General features: G+C 36.6%; 3 protein-coding genes and 1 pseudogene across 3 annotated transcripts; 2 read left to right on the forward strand and 2 right to left on the reverse strand.

The window, feature by feature from the left end:
* The first annotated feature begins 4451 nt into the window (after nucleotides 1-4451).
* On the forward strand, nucleotides 4452-5390 carry LOC103302319 (olfactory receptor 1013-like). Its single transcript, XM_008159380.2, has one exon. It carries the CDS (start codon nucleotides 4452-4454, stop codon nucleotides 5388-5390), a length of 939 nt encoding a protein of 312 aa, XP_008157602.1.
* Nucleotides 5391-6922: 1532 nt separating this feature from the next.
* LOC103302318 (olfactory receptor 1013-like) lies at nucleotides 6923-8115 on the reverse strand (annotated as a pseudogene).
* Nucleotides 8116-11376: 3261 nt separating this feature from the next.
* On the reverse strand, nucleotides 11377-12312 carry LOC103302268 (olfactory receptor 1019). Its single transcript, XM_008159305.2, has one exon. It carries the CDS (start codon nucleotides 12310-12312, stop codon nucleotides 11377-11379), a length of 936 nt encoding a protein of 311 aa, XP_008157527.1.
* Nucleotides 12313-18703: 6391 nt separating this feature from the next.
* Nucleotides 18704-19657, forward strand: LOC103302267 (olfactory receptor 5AP2). The gene has a single exon (XM_008159304.2). It carries the CDS (start codon nucleotides 18704-18706, stop codon nucleotides 19655-19657), a length of 954 nt encoding a protein of 317 aa, XP_008157526.1.
* Nucleotides 19658-23226: the final 3569 nt, after the last annotated feature.

The following is a 23226-nucleotide window of genomic DNA, read 5'->3' on the forward strand; positions in this document are numbered from 1 at the left end:
TTTCATTTTGTAGATAGAAAAATTGAGGCTTGACACTTAACCATTATAAAGCTCACTCAATACTTTACCTTGCCCAACAGTTGTATTGCCCTCAACATTCAATGTTGGGTATCTAAAAATTGCTCAGTAAGATATATCTTAAATGAATAAATATAACCATGGTCTGATGTAGAGGTAAAAATGTGCTCTGACCACATGAATTTTATTCTGTTTTTCAATTTCAAAGTCTCCAGACTCTGTCTCTTGATTTCATTGTTTGTAAATGAGATCATTTTATTAAGTGACAGTCGAATATGTTTCAGAATTTAAATTGTATGTTTTTTCATTATCATTATTATTATCATTGACTGCAAATAATTCTTGAGTATCTACTATATGAATACTATTCTGTTGGTTATTCCTTTCTGCTGAATTCTCTTTTATCTCGAATGTATGAATAAAACTCACAAAGCTTTAGAGGTTAATTGGATCAATTATATTAATGGTGAATCATTTCTCTCTACTTCACCTGGAAAGGTAATTGAGCTTTATAATTTGTCACTTGGCTCCAGAATAGCACACAAAGGTACACTTTGCTGTTTGCAGCATATCCCAAAGGGTTGCTCAGGCTTATATTTCCTCCTGGTATTATTAGCATTGGAAAGAGGATTTCTGCAGGTGAGTAGAAGGCACTTTTAAGGTAATGTGAGAAATTCTGGACTTGAGTTGAAATTCAAATGAAGTAGTAATTTATGTTCATGTAGTAAGTATTATGTTTAATTAACCTGGGGAAAAGGTCAGTAAGTCACAATATGAACAAAAGACAAAACAATTCTTAATATAATGAAACTATATAATAATTTGACTTTGTGAAATAGAATAAAGTTTTCTTTCCTATAATTACATTTGATGAAGAAAGCTGAAATATCTTTTCTTTAGGCCTTATTTTCTCTTTTGGTGAAACAAGCAATTAGATGTGTACTTGATGGATGTTTTTATTCTCATAAACTCTCTGCAGCTGTGTGTGACCTACCATTATCTTTTGTGTGATCTCACAGGAAATTTATTGGCCCTTTATAGTAGGTCAACCTAATGGTACATGTGAATATTTTAATGAATTAAACATATTTCTTTTTCTACATTAGGCAGTGCATGGGGTAGGAGCTCCTTAAGAAGAGTCAAATATATATATATATTAGAGATAAAGCTATATCTTCAACAATATACTGTACATTTATAATTAATATATAAGTCAAGATGCATCTGATTAATGTAGAAAATTGAATGATAGGGATGGCAGGTGCACTAAGTCTGGAGAGGACTGAGAGATCACTAAGGGATCAGTTCCTTTTGGGTGATCACTCTCAGAGCTGTTTGCCTTTTAAAGAGACCTCCTGGTGAAGGGAGATTAGAGAAGACAGGGAGGTGAGATGTTTAATGGGGAGATGATGTCTGAGCATCCCTTGACTTAACAAGGCATGTAACCACATTTAAGTCTACAAATTAATGGCAAGTAAATGTAGCACAAAAAAACTCTATTTTAAATTTTTACTTATTTAATTTTTATTTTTTTAAATATTGAGAGTATTACAGATGTCCCCCTTTCCCTCATTTTAAAATGCCAAGGGTTAAAAGAAACTCTCTTTAATGTCTACCTATATAATACTATAATTCAATATACTATGCCTTAAATTTCCCTCATTCTCTTTACAAAGAAATTTGGGAGAAATGATTTCAAAGTTAATATCAAGAATGATAATGTGATGCCCAGTTTTTTTGGATGATGACTTATCTTTTGGACATTACAAATTATATATATGGGTTCCTAGAAAGTTTCAGGTCAAGTTTGTGACTTGCACAGAGCAGTAGATAGGACTCGTTGGTGTCAACAGGTTTATCCCTGCCTCATTTTATGTCCAGGCCTTGCTTTTCCTTTTTACATGTTCTTAATTTACACTATTTACCTGTGCCTTATGACTCATGCTATGCCAACTTCAACCCTTTTTTATTTGTAAAAGCATATATATATATATATATATATATATATATATATATATATTGACATGTATGTTTATTTTATATTTTAATAGCTGTAAAAGAAAATAAGAGAGATTAGGGAAGAAATGTTTCTTGAAATGTTCAAACCCAATTGTAATTTTGCAAGCAAGCCCTGGAATTTCCCAGCTCATGGGAAGGCCTCATAATAAAGAAGGGCAGTTTCTACATGAGGACATACCAACTCTAGGGACATCTCTGTGAGACAAACAAATAGCATATCTGAAGGACTGAATACAGAGATGAAGAAATCATAGAGAATGTACTACGTAGTTTTGACTCTTAGTTTTCAAAGTGCTTTCTCATAAATGTGGACTTTAAAAGTCCCACTAATCTGAGAAAGGTAGATAAGAAAATAGAATTTGGAAATTATGTTTATTTAAAATTGGCAGCAGCTAACCCAGACCAGAACCCAGTTCTTTTGATTTTTGCTCTTAAGCTGCTTCCAGAAATAGGCTTTGTTAAAAATGACCTTAGCAGGGAAATACTAAGGGAATCAAAACGTCACTCATTCCAATCCCCCTTTGCTTAGTATGAAGAATTTCTACTTTGACTATGACTATATCATTAATATTTACCAGTATTGTAAAGTTAAAAATTATAAATTCTTGCCATCAAATAGATTCAGTTATAAGAGAGATTTATTTTTTATTTTTCTAGCTCAATTTTAAGTCCATAGCTGAGTATATGACCAAGATTAAGTTACCCCCCTCCACCCCAGCAGAAGAGATTTTTAAAGATTTGGATTGAACAGCAGAAATACATTTCAGAGCCCTGACATCACAGTTTAGCCATTTTTTTTTTTTTACTGTGGTGTGTACTGGGTTGTAACATAGACTAGCAGAGATGGTGTTTTTCCCATTGCTGGCAACAGTCCACTACTAGTTTCTACCTCTGAAGGCAAGAAGACTGTTAGAGGTCAAGTTCCAGAACTTCCTGTGTTAATACATTACCACAAAATTGGCAGCTTAAAACAACAAAAATTTACTCTCTCATAGTTCTGGAGGTTAGAAGTCCGAACTTAATATCACTGAGACAAAAATAAGGTATTAGCAGGGCCACACCCACCCAGAGACTCTAGTTGGGAATCCATTCCATGCCTCTTCAGGCTTCTTATGACTGTTGGCATCCTTGTGGTGGTATCTCTCCTCCTTCTGCTTCAGTGGTCCCATTGCTTCCTCCTCTTGTGTCTGTAGTCAGATCTTCCTGGGCCTCCCTCATATAAGGATGTTTGTAATTGTATTTAGGGCTCACCATTATAATCTACTAGTATGCACCTCAAGATTCTTCACTTAACTCTTTCCCCATATAAAGCAACATTCACAGGTTTCAGGAATTAGAATTTGGATATCTTTATGGGCCATTATTCAGCTACCATATTCCCCCAAATCATTCAATTTGGCCAACTTAGTTGTTTGTTTGTGCGTTTGTTTTGTTTTGTTCTTTTTTTGCTCTTGATTCTATAGGACAGTGATTTTTAACCTTTTTCATCTTATGGTACACATAAACTAATTACTAAAATTCTGTTGCACACCAAAAATATATATTTTTGCTGATCTGACAAAAAATAGGTATAATTTTGATTAATTCACACCAGACAGCTATTGCTGTGTTGACTATTGTCATTTTAAATTTGACAATCAAAGGGAAAAGAAATCAGTACCCTTGACTAAATAGTCAGGTATTGCATGTTTTAAAAATTCTGTAGCACACAAGTTGAAAATTGCTGCTATAGGAAATTTAAACATATTGTGAACACAATTATTAATTGATTAATATTTTTACTTCCTTTCAGAGTTTATTTGAAATTCAGACAAGTAGCTATGGCCTCCGATTCCTATTATCTAAGAAAATCTATTATTTTATTCAAGTTACACATTTTCTATTTATGAAAATCTATGTTCTTGGTTTTGTGAATAGAAAGTTGGATAAAATATAATCACATTCAAAAAAATTCATAGCAAAATGAACTTCCAAGAATACTCAACATAATATTAGAATAATAAAACTGTTCTTCATGGAATTCTCTGGAAAAAGACAAAAGGATTCAAAGACCCAAAGAGAAACCAGCACATCCTTTCTAACTCCTTTTTTTAATATCTTCCACATGATCCCCAATTACCCTAAGTGCAAATAGAAGACAAGAATACAAATCACCCTCTCTAACAAGAAGAAAAATAAGGTGATACATGTTATACTATTTTCATAATAACTTATCTCTTAAGCTAGCATAGAACAATCTTTTTAGTTATTCAACAAGAATAACTAACCTAGTTCAGCATAAACATGTCTCACAATGAACAACATATATGCATCTGTTGGGTTTTTCAATTATCTAAAATGGTCAGTGATGGAGGAACTTAAATATATCTTAATTCATCTTTTCACAGGAAGGGACCACAGAAACTCAGAAATCAATGGATGAGAAAAATTTCACCCAAATTAAAGAGTTCATACTTTTAGGGTTCACAGCTGACTTATGGTTACAGCACGTGCTCTTTTTCATCTTCCTCATCATTTATATCATCAGTCTCTTAGGGAACATCACCCTGATTTCTCTGATCTGTGCTGATTCGCGGCTCCACACACCCATGTATTTCTTCATTGGAAATCTTTCATTCCTGGATCTCTGGTATTCCTCTGTATATAATCCAAAAATCCTTATGACCTGCATCTCTGAAGACAAAAGCATCTCCTTTGCTGCCTGTTTGGCTCAGTTCTTTTTCTCAGCTGGACTGGCCTATAGTGAATGTTACCTGTTGGCTGCCATGGCTTATGACCGCTACGTGGCCATCTCCACCCCGCTGCTTTATTCCCAGGTGATGTCCTCAAAGTTATGCAGCAGTCTTGTTGCAGCTTCATACCTTGGTGGCTTTCTTAACTCAATCATCATTACCAGTGAGACATTTACCCTGAACTTCTGTGGGAACAATGTCATTGATGACTTCTTCTGTGACCTGCCCCCCCTTGTAAAGCTGGCCTGTGATGTGAAGGAGAGCTACCAGGCTATGCTCTATTTCATACTTGCCTCCAACATCATTACTCCCACTGTGCTTATTTTTGCCTCCTACCTCTTCATCATCGCTGCCATCTTGAGGATCCGCTCCACCCAAGGCCGCCTCAAGGCTTTCTCCACTTGTGCCTCTCACTTGACAGCTGTCACCTTGTACTATGGTTCAATACTTTTCATTTACTCCCGACCAAGTACTAGCTATGCCCTGGAAAGGGATAAAGTGGTGTCAGTTTTCTATACTGTGGTGATTCCAATGTTGAATCCTTTGATCTATAGCTTAAGAAATAAAGATGTTAAAAATGCACTGAGAAAAATAATAGACAGAGTGCTCAGGCCTGGTTGACTAGTTGGTTGGAGCATTATGCCATATGGCAAAAGATTGTGGCACATACTTAGGTTGCAGGTTTGATCCTGTTGTTCAAGGTGCATATGGAAGACAACTGATCCATGTTTCTCTCTTACATCAATGACTCTCTCTCTCTCTCTCTCTCTCTCTCTCTCTCTCTGAAATCAATAAACATATCCTCAGGTGAGGGGGGAAAATGAAAATGGTGGACAGAGCAAAGTGTTTTTTAATGAAAATACTTGGTAAATAATGGGTGTATTTTATTTCACAGATTATCTTCATGTCATTGTTATCAAATATACTTTAAAAAATAAAACAAACAAATAAAATCATTGGATAATGTGGAAATATCAGTCTGCATTTTTGTCTTTTGAATACATTTTTAAATAAGCGAGGCTGGTGTATTTGGAAAAACTGCAATGCCTGTTGGCTTGGAAGAGAGTCCATGAAATTATTGTGATTCTGTGAAGGTTATAAGAGAAAAAAAATTTTTTTTTAAATTTTCACTTCAGAGTTTGTAAGTTGCCTGTATATAAATATTTTAATCTATATATGGGAATAATAAAATTGGTTATGGAATCATTGCCAGGATTAGATGGGATAAATGACTTGCTTCAAATCATTGTAGTTCATAGGTAAAAAATAAAATAAAAGTAAAACAGGAACACAAACCCAGAACTTCTGAGTCCAAAGGTTCTTACCCCATTTGTTGGGAGAGAGTCAGGAGTTCGTAAGTAAATTTCTACTGTGAAATGCCCTTAGAAACAAGTTTATTATTTTCTTTTCTTATTCTCATTTTTTTTTTTTTTTGCTTGCCGTGATACAAAATTTCTTTGGTAATAGGTATAAGAAAGAACAAATTAGTGTCACTGAGCTTCCAATAAAAATACTTTCCCCAACAAATAAAACATCAAGAACAAAAGTATAGCAGCTGTATAAAATAGCCAAAGATAGAAATGTAGAGAGAAATAGAGAAATGAGTATAGAGATATATACATTTCAAAAAGCTTTATATCCAAGATTCATAGTGAAACTCTGCTAGGTAGAATTTCCACATCTTGGAAAAAAAAAAAAAGAGAAAGAAACTCTCTGGTACTTTAAGCAATTATTGATAACAATGAAATTATTGATAACAATGGAATTACATCAAACTAAAAAGGTTTTGCATCGGAAAGGAAACCAACAAACCCAAACCCCCCAAATGAAGACTCTGCATTAATCCTTTGGGATTCCAGATGTAATATATACACTTCTATTTTACATTAAACCACCATGCTATTTTAAAAACTATATTAATTGAATTTATATTTTATAGTACAGATTAGAGTCTGATCACTAAAGCAAAATAAGCTAATATAAAATAAAACCTTTCTCATTGGATTTGTTTGAATATAAAAAGAGGTACTCTTTAATACAGTCCTCCAACCTTACCCCAAAGCAGTTCATTTTCCTTGAGCACTAGTTTGAGAAATTTATATCAATTTAAACTTCAGATAATATGAACCTGAAGAGCTTTTTCATAGCTTCTTTCACATCTTATTTCTTAGACTATAGATCATGGGGTTAAACATGGGGAACAGCACAGTATAAAATGTAGACACCATTTTGTCCTCTCAAAGGAATAGCTGGAACTTGGGTGAGAGTAGATGTAGAGAATGGATCCATAGTATAAGGTGACAGAGATCAGGTGGGAGGAGCATGTGGAGAAGGCTTTGAGGCGGCTCTGGGTGGAGCGGATCCCCAAGATGGCAGCGATGATGAAGAGATAGGAGGTGAGTATGAGCACAGTGTGGGTAATGACATTGGAGGCCAGGAAAAAGTACAGCACATTCTGGTAGCTCTCTTTCACGTCATATGCCAACTTCACCAGGGGTGGGACATCACAGAAAAAGTAGTCAATGACATGTTGCCACAAAAATCCAATGTGAATGTGTTGCTGCTGAGTATTACTGTGTTGACAAAATCTCCAGTATAGGAATATATAACCAAACAGATGCCCAATCTCCTTGACATGGCCTGTGTATAAAGAAGGGGTTTGGAAATGGCTACATAGCAGTCATAAGCCATGGTGGCCAATAGATAACACTCCCTATAGGCCAGTCCAGCAGAGAAGAACTGGGCTACACAGCCAGCAAAAGAGATGCTTTTGTCTTCAGAGAAGAAAGAAAAGACTTGCCCTTAGAGGAAATATACATTAAAAAGTTATGGGATCTCACCAATCTGTATTAGTGGAATTTGGGGAAGCATGTTTGGGATTGGATTCTAAAAGTACTAACTCAATGAAAATTAAATGTAAGGATTAATCAAGTCAATTTTATCAGTACAAGGAGGCAAGAGAATACAAGGGAGTAAAGACAGTCTATTAAATAAATAGTGCTGGAAAAATTGGACAGATATGTGCAAAAAGTGAAATTAAACCACCTTCTTACACCCTACACAAGAATAAACTCAAAATGGGTTAAAGACTTAAATGCAAGACTTGAACAATAAAAGTCCTAGAAGAAAATACAAGTAGTAAAATCTCTGGCATTTCTTTTAGCAATATTTTTTCTAATTATATCTCCTCAGGCAAGGAAACAAAGAGAAAAAGAAACAAATGGAATTACATCAAACTAAAAAGATTTTGCATAGGAAAGGAAACCAACAAACCAAAACCCCCCAAATGAAGACTCTTTATGTTGGTTCTTTTTGTCCCTGCTCTATCATTTGTAAAAGCATCCATGTTTTCTAGACACAACAGGAACCTGTATTTTCTCACTAGAAAACATAGATTGAGCTATGCTTTGGGAAGTACTGATTATTTCTGGTTGGCAGTAGCAATAGAGATACAAATTTATGTCTGAAATGTGTACAAGCAGAATATCATGGGGTACAATAAGTTATCTTCTTTTGGTATGGAAACAGGGGTGATCTGAGGTGTGTCTCTACATTGTTTCATGAGCTGTAACTAATAGATGGGCTGACTGAACAGGGACTTAGAATAAGACTAGAAATTACTGACTGGGAAGTCTGGGAGAGGTGTGTGGATAGATCATTTGGAGTGGATAGTGTGAAGATATTCATGTTCCATTATAAATGTCCACCAGAGGGCACTGGTTGCAGAAAAGACATTCAGTAATCAAGTGGACAAATGATCCACACTGAAAATGTTGGTAAATTTCTTTCCCTGGAAAGCCCTGTACTTAAACAGTGAGAACATTGCAAATGAGCCATGGCAGCAAAGATAGAGGCTACACATGAAGCAAACAGAATTGGTTTCCCTTTTTTGCTTCTACTTTTTTATTAAGACAATTCTTTGTCCTAATCTCTGTTAAGACAATTCTAACCAGAGGCACCACCAACAATCGGTTAAGAAATAATCGTGTAGTCTTCAATAAGGTCATTGATTAGAGATATAAAGATGAGATTCAAAGCTCTTCCTGATTCTAAAGCACTCCTCTGAATTAGAACAAGTACTTGTTATACATATAGCTGGTTTGCAGGTGTTAAAGAGCAAAATTCAACTGAGTTAATTTGAAGTACTAATTGGCTTTATTAAGTGATTCATAAATCAGGAAGTATTCTATCTAGCAAGTAGTAGAGTGAACACAGGGGCTGTACAAAATGGAAGGTTTTGATAGGAAGGAGGATGAGGTCAGGGAATTATTAAAAAAAAGATGAGAAAGGATCATTTTTAGGCCAGGTCATCTTTTTTTGGGGAGGAGGGGAATCAAGGGAACTGCAAAGAGTTTTATTGAACAGATACCTCTTCTTTTTTTTGGTGGATGGAGAGGGCCAAAGTGAGATTACCTCATTGGTATTGACCAGAAAATTCCATAGTGGTTTCTCAAGTTTTTATCTCTGGGACAGGTTAAAACCGCAACCAGGTTAGGCATTACTCTAGGTTTGGTATCATGGGCTTTACCACAAGTGATGCCATTTTGGGCCTGTGGTGCTCTCTTTGATATAGTTAGTGGAAGAGGAACACCCTTTTTCCTTACTTTCCACACAGCATATAGACTTACACATTGGATTATAAAAAACTCTGAAGGCTAAATCTCTGGACTTCCAATTCTACTCTTGTCTATTAGCCACTGTCCTTTCCCCATAAGGTAACATCAAGAATGTGCTTTTGGACATTCATGATGTGACTGGATAATTTTGAAGCAGGCAGTTGTCACTCCTATATAATTACAACCACTAGAAAACTTGATAAATACTGGGTATTTTATTCCTAAAACTCTTTGATGTCTTTCATGATGAATGAGGCTGCTCTGCACTTTAGGACAAGCATTGTGCTTCCCTGATATTCGACTATATTGTACTAGAGGAAGGATTGGGGTAGAAAGATTATTGATTGTAAGTATTCAAAATAGATGGTGTGATGGACTTTCAGCATATCTGAGAAAAACGTATTTCCCCAGCTCTCAGTCTTTCACCTTTACCTACTATTGATACCTGACATTCTTGTTTCTTAATTAAAAATTTGTAGTTTTGAGAACATTCAAAAAGGAGTTATATCATTTTCTATTGCCAGTCATTGATATATCAGGGTTAATGAGACTAACCTATATAATAAAAGCCTTGGTGGTGTCACGCCCTCACGCAATGCCCTCACATGACATCATCACAAGATAGCCACCACAAGATGGCTGTCACAAGCTGTTGGCCCTCTCATAGTCACAAGATGGCTGCCACAAGATGGTCGGCAGGTGAGGGCAGTTGGGGGCGATTGGGCTGGCAGGGGAGGGCAGTTGGGGGCAATTGGGCTGGCAGGGAAGCAGTTAGGCATCAATCAGGCTGGCAGGGGAGCAGTTAGGGGGCGATCAGGCTGGCAGGCAGAAGCAGTTAGGGGCAATCAGGCAGGCAGGCAGGTGAGTGGTTAGGAGCTAGCAGTCCTGGATTGTGAGAGGGATGTCCGATGGCCATCAGACATCCCCCAAGGGGTCCCAGATTGGAGAGGGTGCAGGCTGGGCTGAGGAACACCCCCCTCCCCTCGTGCACAAATTTCGTGCACCGGGCCTCTAGTTCTCTATTAAGGGCCTGGGGATGATGGTGGAAAGCATGGAGACTCTTGGCACACAAGGGAAGGTGAGGGTCTAATTAAAATCAGAAGAGAAGGAGAAAAAGGCATGGGAACATTTTAGAGGGAAGCAGGAAAACAAACCTGTAAACATTATGATCTTGCTAACATTAGGCTTAGCAATTGATCCAAAACTGTGTCTTTCACAGGATCCCAGAGTCCTATGGCTTCCCTGAGGCCTGAAAGGATGTCAATATGTGAAACTTACATGCTAACCACTTCAAAATATTAGGCAGAGGAGATCAAAGGGATCCAGCAATTATTTTGTAAAACTAACCATTTGCCAAAAGGAAAGACTCAGGATAGAAAAGAAAAGGGTCTTGGTTATTGGTGGCAGCAGTTTCAGAGAGATAATACAGTAACTGGAAGCACACCAAATTCCTTGTTGGCAAATGTGTGCCTTGTATTTGTACCCTCCAGAACCTGGCATGTACCTAGCACTTCCAAGTTTTTGCTAAATATGAGTGGATGGATGCTGGGCTGAGTTAGTCATTTCTCCCACAAGCCCCATTCCCCATGTATTTAACTAAATTTTCTCTGACTTCCTTTCAGAATAGAGAAATATTCAACATTTAGACCTGTCATTCCTCATGACCATGAAAAAAATATGTTTAAGAATCATGGGCTATTTATTTGCCCTATCAAATCCTGTCTTCATTTATAATCAATATTTGAATAAATTTTAAATGAAAAAGTAATGAATCTTGCTCAGCACATCTTTCAAAAATATTAATTTATTTTTTCTTCAGATAACAGAGTTAAGGGCTACATAAAACTCTTCCAAAATTAAGATTTACTCAACAAATAGATGGTACCTTGGGTAGTGTTTATTGGAAAAATATTTGCATTTTTAAATTTTTCTGCCACCATTCCTCTATCACTATCATTTATCTGTGATAATATGCATTTTCATTTTTTTTGTTATTTTTGAGGGTTTTTTCCAATTAGTTTTTTGAAAGCAGCTTTTACATCCTTGTTCCGTAAACTGTAGATCAAGGGATTCAACATGGGGATGATGATAGTGTAGAACACAGAGGCCCACTTATCTTGGTTCAGGGAGTAGCTGGATGTTGGCCTTAGGTACATAAACATGACTGTGCCATAGAAAAGTGTAACACCAGTGAGGTGAGATCCACAAGTGGAGAAAGCCTTAAGGCGGCCCTCAGCTGAGTGCATCCTGATGATTGCAACGAGGATGTAGGCATAGGAGATGAAGATGATGAGAATGGTGCTAAATTCAATGAAGCCACACAGACTAAAGAGCAAGATCTCACTGACGTAGGTGTCTGAGCAAGAGAGGGCCAAGAGTGGTGGGATTTCACAGAAGAAGTGGTTGATGATATTGGAACCACAATAACTCAAACTGAAGGTGAGAGAAGTGTGAGCTACTAAACTCACCAGACCAGCCAGGTAAGAACCCAGCATGAGAATCAAGCAGACTCGCTTAGACATGAGAGTGCTATAGTGGAGGGGTCGACAGATGGCCACAAAACGATCATAGGCCATGGCAGCCAGGACATAGCACTCAGCATCCACAAAACCCACAAAGAAAGCAAACTGGGTGGCACAGCTGGAGAAGGAGATGACTTTGTGCTTTGTTAGGAAGTCAGCCAGCATCCTAGGAGCAATGGCTGAGGAGTAGCCCAGGTCCACGAAGGAGAGATTGCAGAGGAAAAAGTACATGGGTGTATGAAGCTGAGTGTCTGTTATGATCAGGATAATCATACCAACATTCCCCACTACATTGACCAAGTAGATTAAGAGGAAGACCACAAAGAAGATAATCTGCAGCTGAGGGTCCTGTGTGATACCCATAAAGATAAACTCAGTCACCATTGAGTGGTTTTCTTTGTCCATCTTTTCCATTTTTGTGTATGCCTGGATTTGGTTTATTGTTTGGAGTGATCCTTAATAATCTTCCCAGTGATTAGATTCTATGACTTATAGGGTGAAGGTGATGGCTGTGTGTCCTCTCCAGGTGTCCAGTCAAAATAGAAGTAGATGTTAGTGTCTCAGAGATTGTAAATTCTGTTTCTCCAAAGACCTTAGTGCTCTGAGGTCAGTTGTCATATGGTACCAATGCATGACCTGATCTATGTATTCATCTGCCTTACTAATCAGTAAAGAAGAACAGTTTTGAGCGTCCCTTCCTTCTTCCTGAAACAAAGCAGATAGAAATGAATAAATATGAACTCTCATTGCATATAGGCACCAAAATTAAATAAATGAAATATCCAAGGATCTCAAAGTATAACACATGACATCACATACATACACACATTTACAGAAAGTGAAATACTTGGAGCAGAGGGTGAAAAATATTAGAAAAGGCAAAGGATAATAATTTTAAAAAAGCAGAAGTTACTGAGTATTAACTGTAGGCCAGAACTTTGAATGTTTTATATATATTACCTAATATCATCCTCACAACACCGAAAAGAATAAGACAGGATATTAAGTAACTTAAACAAAGTGAACAACCAATAAGTAGCAGAACTGATTCCATCTGAGTCAAGTCTCGAGTTCACTTCACTTCACTTTATATTTCTCTGTCTATATGTGATTTAATGAAGGTGAAATCTATTTTTGTTCCTGCCTTTTCCCCCTGTCTTGCCTATCATGCATGGGCATAGACTTAGTCTTTTAGTTTCCCTAATCTTTAGAGTATCTAGGGGTTTGGCATAGGGTATAATGAAGGTGAAGACACAGCTATGTCTTTGAACAATTCTATTGCCTAGCCAACAGATTGTTGCATAGCTCAGTTCAAAGTTACAAGTCAAGGATTCCTCACTCTGAGGGAATAGAGAAAGCATTATCTGACTCTGCGGTCACATAGGAGAATACATTTGTTATTTTCTCTTTAATTGGATGAATAGCTGGTCCATTGAAGAATTCTAAAAAGGAAGTGGGTAAAACCAAACCAAATGAAAACAAAGTAAATGCAGTAATTAAGAAATAAGTAACATCTTTTATCTAAATTTGAAGGCAGAAATCAGAGAATATCTACTTTAATTGGTTTATTGCATAGGACAGACAAGAAAGCAGATAGTATTATCTGTCTTTCATATATATATATATATATATATATATATATATACATATATATATATATATATATATATATATATATATATATAGTGCATATATATCTACCTACATGAGACTAACATTAGCTAAAGTTCAACCCAAACTGACACTTGAAGAAATAGTAGAATAGTGAGTAAATAAGCATATTTTATAGTTAACAATAATTCAAATGTTTAAAATAAGCCCAGCAAAATATTACAAGTATAGACCATCTGTATTTTAAATTTTGATATATCACTTGCTTTTGCATATTTAAATGTAAAGAATACTGAAGTAAGAGTTTAGAATCCTAGTCATAGTACTGTTTTTTCCATTAATTATTTTTTGGACTTTGTGAATTCCTGTATTAAATGCAGCTTCCTTAACTGTGAAATGAATGGGGTGGAGATACAAACTCTATGGAGCTTTCCAAATCTAGAATTGTTAGAATTCAGACTTATTATGATATACCTAAAAGCCAAACCCCCAGACTGTGTCTCTTCTTGAAATTTTAAAATGACATGGACCTGGTGCCAAGCAAACACACTCTTGAAGAAGCACTGGGCAGTATAACCTACTAGGTCACAACACTTTCTCTTTTGTCCCAAATACTGACCTGTGACCTGACCTGTTTTCTACCTGTTGGTGAGGGGTTGAATATCTCATCTTCTCTTGAAGAGTGGTACTGAACAGATATTCTGAGAAGTTTTCAAAGACAGTGAGTCACTCTGGTATTTGTCTGAGCTGCATGCTCATCCCACCTTTGCTCCTGTGTGCAGGAGGTATTTAATCCCCAGAATCACAAATAATCCCCAGAAGAAATATGATGAAATGCTTTCTGTATTCATAGGAGACCCAAAGATTTGATGAACTGTCATCCCCTAAAGATTTCACTGTCTTCCTTAAGCCCTAAAAATAAAAGAAGGAAACACAAGGGAATTCTTATCACCACTCTAGTTGTGAATATTGAGTCCACCATAAGGGCTACATGGACTCCTGTATCAGCCGTAAGCTGCCTATATGGTGTGATTTTTATGGTAATTTAGAAAGTTCTGTTTGCTGATGCCTGAAAATCCTTTCAAAGAGGATGATACTTTTTGTGCTATATGGAGTGGTTCATATTTAAATGTACATGTGACAGCCACAGTATATGGGATACCCAGTGGTGCTTACTTTTCATAAAGGTTGGCCAGCACTCCCACAAGTATTATTGGGACAGTATTAAATTTATAAATTAACTAAGCAGAATTGCCACCTTTATGTCATTAAGTCTTGCTATCAAAGAGCGTGTATGTCTTCATACTTCTTCAAATCTACTTTGGTACCTCTCTAAAATTTTTCTTCAGAGAGGTTTTGCGCATATTTTCATCTGGTTTTACTTAAGGCTTTTATGTTTGACAATCATGAATGAGAGCTCCTCTTCCACATAAATTTCCTAACTGGAGGTGTTTGTGTTTACAAGGTAATTAGCTAAGTTAACATTTTGTTAATTTACTGAATTTTCTCTCTTCTTGATTTTGTCAGCTATAAAATCTATTTAAGAAAACTTTATGTATGGCTAGTGACTACCATGTAAGTGTATATGTTTATACCCTTTCAGACCAAAATGGTGTCTTTTTATAGCAAGTTCCCTCTGCTTTTTATATTGTCCTCTCTAATTCTGAAATGATATTCATAGATTATTTAATTTACCTACATATATAATTAAAGAGGAGAAACAAATTTAAATAATTTTATAATAATATAATATATATTTTAGTAACTAACTGGTTAGGCATAACTACATAATGAAAAAGACAAATGCTTGCCTGTATATTGAAAATCTCCATAAATGTGACAGTTAAAAATACAGGCTGATACTAGTTTGTTATATAGGCACCTCAAACAATTTTACAACTTTCTAGCTCATGGCATCAATTTCTGAAATGATGAACAGCTCTTTGTAAATAAAGTCCCAACCCAGTTTTTGTTCTCTTTGAGTTACTTAATAAATGAATTTGTGGCAAATTTATTATATATATAAAATGTGTTTACATGTAAAATGGAGGTTGATTCAAAGCTCTTTGAGATTTCTAGTTTTGCAGCCTGGGGCTGACTAGGACCTGTCATATATCCTGTCCATGATTAATTACTCCTTTGTTACCCTGTGGTCTCATTCTACCACTGTTATCACCTAGGGTCTTACATCTTGTGTTCCTTACCTCTTAATGCCATGTGACCTTTCTTCTAATTACACAAAGCTTAATGTCACTTAATTTATCACTGTTTGTTTCTATGTAAAACTAATTCACACTTAATTGACAAAGAGTTATTTATTTAATTATTAAATAAATCTTCATTGTTTGCCAGTTATGTTTCAGATTCTGTATTGACAGAAGCCTACTGTATTTTCCCTCCAAGATGCCAATAAATTCAAATTTTGCCTAATTGTTAGAGATAAAGTAGCATGACACATCTTTTACATCTTTGTGTTCCCCCAGCATTTAGTAAAAATTGCATCAATTAAATAGTACTTAGAGATAAATTAATTAGAATGTCTTCTCAAAGTGGCAAAGACATGTAAATAATCATCAGATATTGATCAATTTGTTTCAGACTCCATGTCCTTTTTTTTTTTTTTTTTGGTTGCTAATCCTCATTGGATGATATATATTTTTTTCCCATTGATTTTTTTTTAGAGAGAATGGAAGTGAGGGGGAGAGACAGAGAGAGACATATTGACTGGTTGTCATGCATGTACCCCAACTGGGGCCAGGGATCAGCCTGCAACTGAGATATGTGCTCTTGACCTGGAAGCAAACTCATGACCCTTCAGTTCACAGGCCGATGCTTTAACCACTGAACCAAACCAACTAGGGCAGACTTTGTGTCTTTTATATGCAAGTTATAGTGGGACAAATGGGAAACCTGGTAAGTCTTGATATAGGGTACATAGGCTGAAACAATTTCTTACTCTGGACAGTAGTGAATAGTGTCAAAGTAGAAGAAACTTTATTTATTAACTAGAGGCCCGATGCAAGAAATTCATGCATGGGGTGAGTGTGTGTGTCCCTCAGCCCAGCCTGCACCCTCTCCGATCTGGGACCCCTCTCCAATGCTGGCTCCCAACTGCTCACCTGCCTGCCTGCCTGATTGCCCCTAACCACTTCTGCCTGCCTGCCTGATCACCCCCTAACCACTCCCCTGCCAGCCTGATCAATGCCTAAGTGTCCTCCCCTGCAGGCCTGGTGACCCTAAACTGCCCTCCCCTGCAGGCCTGGTCGCCCCAAACTGCCCTCCCCTGCAGGCCCAGTAACCCTAACTGCCCTCCCCTGCAGGCCTGGTTGCCCCCAACTGCCCTCCCCTGCAGGCCCAGTAACCCTAACTTCCCTCCCTGCAGGCCTGGTCAACCCCAACTGCCCTCCGCTGCTGACCTGATCGCCCATAACTGCCCTCCCCTGCCGGCCATCTTGTGGTGGCCATCTTGTGTCCATATGAGGGCAGACATCTTTGACCACATGGGGGGGGCATCTTGTGTGTTGGAGTGATGGTCAATTTGCACATTACTCTTTTATTAGATAGGTTATCATCTATCCATATGCATTTGATGTGACAACTCACAGGCATTCATTTATTTTGTCAGAGTCATCCTAGGCATTAGCATTTTCAATTAGAAATGAAAAAGCTAAGGCACAATGAGGTTTAGTGAAATGTCCAAAATCACACAATCAGTGAGACACTGAGCCAGAACTGAAAGCCAAGACAGCCCTTGTTTTCACTACCTCCCTGCACTTTAATCAGCTCCTCTCCATGATCCAGGTAGGCAAGAACAGAGGTAGAGCCAACCTGCTGTCTTTGTGGATTCTTTCAATGCTTCCAAGGGGACCAGAACACCAAATATCAAGGGAGACAGAAAAAAGGATGCTTAATAATTGTTAGGAATATGGGACTGAAAATTTGCTTTCCACTGGGCCCAGGTGTCCTGAGGGTAAAGGACAGAAATATAAAAGAAACATTTGTTTTCCTTAGTTTCAGAGAGGACAAATAAGTAGATTAAAATGAGGTGACATGAGAGATACAATCTCCAGAGACTAAAGAAAGGGAAATACATTCTATTTAAAATAAGTCAGGATGCCTACTCCACAGTCTGGTCTGGAGACTCTGTGATTGTAAATAGCTTTGAAAAATATTATAGCTGCTCTGCAAAGATATATTCTATATTTTGGAGTGTATTTTACCATAATATAACAAACTGGGATACTTATCTTTAAGAAAAAGTAAGAGAAAGAATGACTCAACCTCTGCTGAATGAAGAAGAACTTTTTTATGATAGGGAAGGTTTCAGTTTTCCTATCTCTGTAACGGATGGTATCTAAAGTCCATTCCAACTGTACCTTCTGCTTAATATGGAGTGAGTGCCATCTCTAAGAAGAAAGATTTATTTTTTTTCAGCTTTTTTGGTGTGAATTTGGGCATTGACTAGGTACAAGCAAAGTGATCAAATAGAAGTCCAGCAGTTAAGAAAGGTAAGCAAAATATATAAAATGTTTTGTTCATGTAACTCACTGAACTGGAAGGAAAATTTACAATGCTGTTAATTTCTCCAACTGTTACAGGTTCAAAGTCCATGTGCTCAATGTTTTAAAAGCCTAAAACTCAAAATATCAGTTTGGAGTAGATCCTTTCTATCCAATGGTAGCACAGGTATTGGGTTACTTTGGACCCATGTTTTAAATTTGGACAATAGATAATAAATTCTTGTGAGTGAGAAAGGAATTGATACTTTGACAGCTCAACTAGTGCAGTTTTATCTACCATTCAATATTCTGAGGTCAAGGAAGGAAGAGGAAGTTGGAGGGGAAGTGGAGAAGAATTCTACTGGAGCTGTTGCCTAAACTTTTACTGTAATTTAGTTCCTGTAATTGTCCAATAAATGGTTACTGCCAGAAGTGACTTTAGTCAATAGGTATGAAGCCACTCTTCTCGAGGTCATTAATAAGTAGGCAGCACACTCATAACTCAGATTTAGTCTTTTGATATCTTTTGACTAGACATCAAGTCCAACACACTTTTTAGTATATTTTTCATTTTGCACTCTTCTGTTAGACATATGTATATATGTCAGCAAAAAGATGTTTATAGCTCTATCATGTATTCTTCTGACCAAATGCCATATTCTGTCTTCTCTCTTATTGCAGCTCAAATGATCAGATATATGAAAGAGGTTCAAGGCAGGAATCAAACTGAAGTGACAGAGTTTATCCTCTTAGGACTCTCGGACAATCCAGATCTACAGGTTGTCCTCTTTGGATTGTTTCTGTTAATCTATATGACAACTATGGTGGGTAATTTGGGGATGATCGCGTTGATTAAGGTTGATCCTCATCTCCACACCCCCATGTACTTCTTTCTCAGCAGCCTCTCTTTTGTTGATGCCTCCTACTCTTCTTCTGTTACTCCTAAGATGCTGGTGAACCTGGTGGCTGAGAATAAGGCCATTTCTTTTAATGGATGTGCTGCCCAGTTCTACTTCTTTGGCTCCTTCCTGGGGACTGAATGCTTCCTGTTGGCTATGATGGCTTACGACCGCTATGCAGCCATTTGGAATCCTCTCTTATACCCAGTTCTCATGTCTGGGAGAATATGCTTCTTGCTAGTAGCTACCTCATTCCTAGCAGGCTTTGGGAATGCAGCCATACACACAGGAATGACCTTCAGGTTGTCCTTCTGTGGCTCTAATCGGATCAATCATTTCTACTGTGACACCCCACCCCTGCTCAAACTCTCTTGCTCTGACACCCATGTCAATGGCATCGTGATCATGGCTTTCTCCAGTTTTAATGTCATCAGCTGTGTTATGATTGTCCTCATTTCCTACCTGTGTATCCTCATTGCCATCTTGGGAATGCCCTCATTAGAGGGTAGGCATAAAGCCTTTTCTACTTGTGCCTCCCATCTCATGGCAGTCACCATATTCTTTGGAACAATTCTCTTCATGTACTTGCGCCCAACATCTAGCTACTCAATGGAGCAGGACAAGATTGTTTCTGTATTTTATACTGTAGTGATCCCTATGCTGAATCCCCTCATCTACAGTTTGAAAAATAAGGATGTAAAAGGGGCCCTAAAGAAAATCTTAGAGAAACACACACTGTAAAGCCATGTGACCATATTCTGTTATGTAGAAGTAAATGTGTTTTCATATTAATTTTGTCTGATTGGTTAAGCACTTTTTTTGTGTGTACTAAAGTATATTTTTAAAAATAAGGTATAGTTCTTAATCTGGTGTCTTACATGAGTATCCTAGGGCCTAAATGATGAATCAATACAGTGGGGGATGGCATTGTCAGGTAAAGTATAAAATACTTAGAGGTGTCTGGCTTAAATTTAAGTTACAATTTCCATATTTAGCTTTGCTAAATATCAGTTTTCTTATATATACATATTATAAAAATTGTGAAAAAAAGACCAGGCATTGTACTTCCACAATGATCTGTTTTGGATATGGGTTATCCACTGGGAGGGAGGGGATGAATGTGAGCATAGCATTCCTTTTAACAGGGACAATCCTCAGCTCTGAAGTGTCAGTTTCCAATAAACTTGGAAGCTGAAGAACTAAATACTTAAATCCTGAAAGGCAAATCAGGTTGGTGTACCATAGAATCACTTTAAATAATAACACTATTCTGCTCACAAGGATGTCAAGAGTACCAAATAAGATACAAGAAAGTATCTTAAAGTATCTTAACAGGTGTTATAATAATACCAGAGGCCTCGTGCACGAAATTCATGCATGGGTGGGGTCCCTAGGCCTGGCCAGTTATCAGGGATGATCAGGTTCCCCACCTTCCCACCTCCTTCTTCCCTCACTGCCCAGCCCTGATCGGGTGATCAGGACCTGCCACCCGGGGGGAGGGACTGTGTTCTTGGGCTTAAAATATCCTTCTCCATGTTAAGTTATAAATGGTATTTTATGTTATATTCCCTTAGTTTGTGCATAGAACAAGAAAATGGACACCTTTTATATCTTTATTTTCTCATAATATAAACAAAAGCTATTTGTTGATATACCAAAAAGCTTCACATATTTAATGTATACAATTGGATGAATTTGAACATATGCATATATCAATAAAATTGTTTAAAAAATCTATTAATGAAAAAACTGGAATGGAACATACTGTATAATGGCAATAAAGCAGGTAAGAAAACACAAAGTTCCTGATCTTATGTTCAAATAAGGGAGACTTTATTGTCTATACCAAATATGTATGTATGTATGTATTTATGCACAGGTATGTGTGTGTATGTGTATGTGTGTTTGATATGGCTATGAGTGGTACTTTGAAGACAAGTAAAGCAGGCAATAGAATAGAGAACGGTGGAGTCAGAGAAGAGCTTCCTGTGGAAATTACATTTGATCAATTCCTAAATAGGGATAATATCATGTGAATGTCTATAAAAGAGCATTATAGGCATGCTACATTAAATACAAAGGCCCTGGGAAAGATTATGCTTGGTTTGCTAAAGGAATAGTAAGGAGACAAATATATGTGGAGCAGAGTGAGCAAATGACAGGAGGGAAATAACTGACACAGAAATGTGTTGTGAAGGAACCGTAGGTCACATTATAGGCCATATATAGGCTTTCAACTTCATTATTTTCATATCACCCTGTAATAGCTGTTCTCCCCCAACTCTAACTGCAAGATATGAGGAAGTGACAAGATTGGTTTTACTGGGTACTCTACTAGTACCAAAGACATTGTCTGCTCCATTAAACACATTCACTATATTTTATTGAATGAATCAATTAATGAATACAATAAGAACCATATCTCAGTATAAATAAGTAGAGATCATATCTTGAGTGGAATTCTGAGGTTTTGAGACAAGTTAAGGTCAGTTATTTATCATTTAATTCATTGTTGTGCTCAATGGAATCTCAGGATCATGACATCATTTTTTGCATTTCTCTAAATACCTAAGTTACCCCCCAGGGTATACATGATTCACTGGGGAAGATGTAGTTCAATTATTTCAGGGAAAAATAAATGCAAGCTTTAATTTTGGATCAGCACATTGCTAGCCTTAGACTTTTGTAGAGACTAAATCTCATGAGACTGATCATAGCTTTTATAAAGGTGACTCTCTGCCTCGAATTCAGTAGTGGCATTTTCTAATCTTTGTTGAATTCATGACTTAATTATATCAAAGCTATAAACATCATATTAGGAAACAGAAAACGTGTATTCATCCAACAAACAACAACAACAAAAAAGGTAAACTAACAAGCACCACTACTTCCAGTGAATATTTCTTCAGGACAAAAGGTAAGATGATTTCATTTATCTCAAAGTGTTCACATATAGCAAGTTTCCAAGAGGACTCAAAAATATTCAAGTAATTAAAAATAAACATCTCTTTTGTAATATGTCTGAAACACTGAATTTATTGTTACCAACTAAATTAATGTGATTGTTTTAGAAGAGAGGAATTTAGGATCACTAGTAACAGATGAGAATTTTATAGAATATTTAGTATATGCATACACATACGTGTATGCATATACTAAATATTCTATAAAATTGAATGTATGTATATTTGCATATATAGGTGTGTGAATGTGTGTGCAAACAAAATTGAATCAAGTTCGTGTAGAAAGAGTGCCAAAATGCCTGACATATTTAATGCCTTCTGAAGGACATGAAATAAAACAATTTCATGCTCTTATATGTACAAATTGAGAAAATGCTTATAACTTTCAGCCTTCATCATATGTATATACACATGTATGTGTGTATGCACACATATAAGATCATATATATTACAGACAATATAATTTTATTTATGTCAATTTATATGTTTGTTACATATGTTATATATATATATATGCATAAAGCAGAACTCTATGAAATGGCTACAAAATTTTAAAAGTGGTTATTTTACAAGAAAGAATTTATTTGATTTTAGGAACAGAAAGATCAGGTAAGACACTATTGCAATAATCTAGATGAAAGATGATGTTGTCTTGGGCCTTGTGGTAGGAATGGAGGTAGTGTAAGGTAATTGGCTTATTAATATATTTAAAAAATTGAGGCAACATATTTATTTGATAGAATGGAGTGTGTTAGATAGAGAAGAGATCAATATTTCCAATATTTATTTGTAATAATTTGAGCAAATGGAAGTATAGAGTTGTCATTGATTTGACATATGGAATGCTGTGTTTAGAGTAAATTAAGAGAGAACATAAAGAATTCAGTTTTGGGTGATGTTGAGTTGCTATTCTATATTAACTCAGATATGTAAGAAGTTTATTTTAAGTCTGGAGTTGGGAAAAGAGGTAAGGTCTGGAGATATAAATTTAGGTGTTCTAAATATATAGATGATATTTAAAGCAATGGTATTGAATAAGACCATCAAGGTCAAGTATAAATAGGAAAGAAAGGAGAATGAGGACTGAGCTCTGAAGTATTTCAACCTTAAGAGTCAGAGGAAATAAATGGAATAAGCAAAGAAGACTGAGAAGGAGCAACCCATATGGTAAGAGGAAAACTCCCAGTCTGGTGTTCTGGAAGATTAGAAAAGAAACTCTTTCAAGGAGTAATAAACAATAAACTCCATCAAATGTTATTGATAGATAAAAAAGGTGAGGACTAATTGACCACTGGGTTTGGCAAAATAAAGATTCCTGATGACTTAGGCAAGATCAGTTTCCATGGG

Source organism: Eptesicus fuscus, chromosome 13, assembly GCF_027574615.1.
Source record: "Eptesicus fuscus isolate TK198812 chromosome 13, DD_ASM_mEF_20220401, whole genome shotgun sequence".
Classification (NCBI taxonomy): Eukaryota; Metazoa; Chordata; class Mammalia; order Chiroptera; family Vespertilionidae; genus Eptesicus; species Eptesicus fuscus.

What these genes read in the sequence shown, in the direction of transcription:
- LOC103302319 (XM_008159380.2), top strand. Translation starts at nt 4,452, where the DNA reads ATGGATGAGAAAAATTTCACCCAAATTAAAGAGTTCATACTTTTAGGG.
- LOC103302268 (XM_008159305.2), bottom strand. Translation starts at nt 12,312, where the DNA reads ATGGACAAAGAAAACCACTCAATGGTGACTGAGTTTATCTTTATGGGT.
- LOC103302267 (XM_008159304.2), top strand. Translation starts at nt 18,704, where the DNA reads ATGATCAGATATATGAAAGAGGTTCAAGGCAGGAATCAAACTGAAGTG.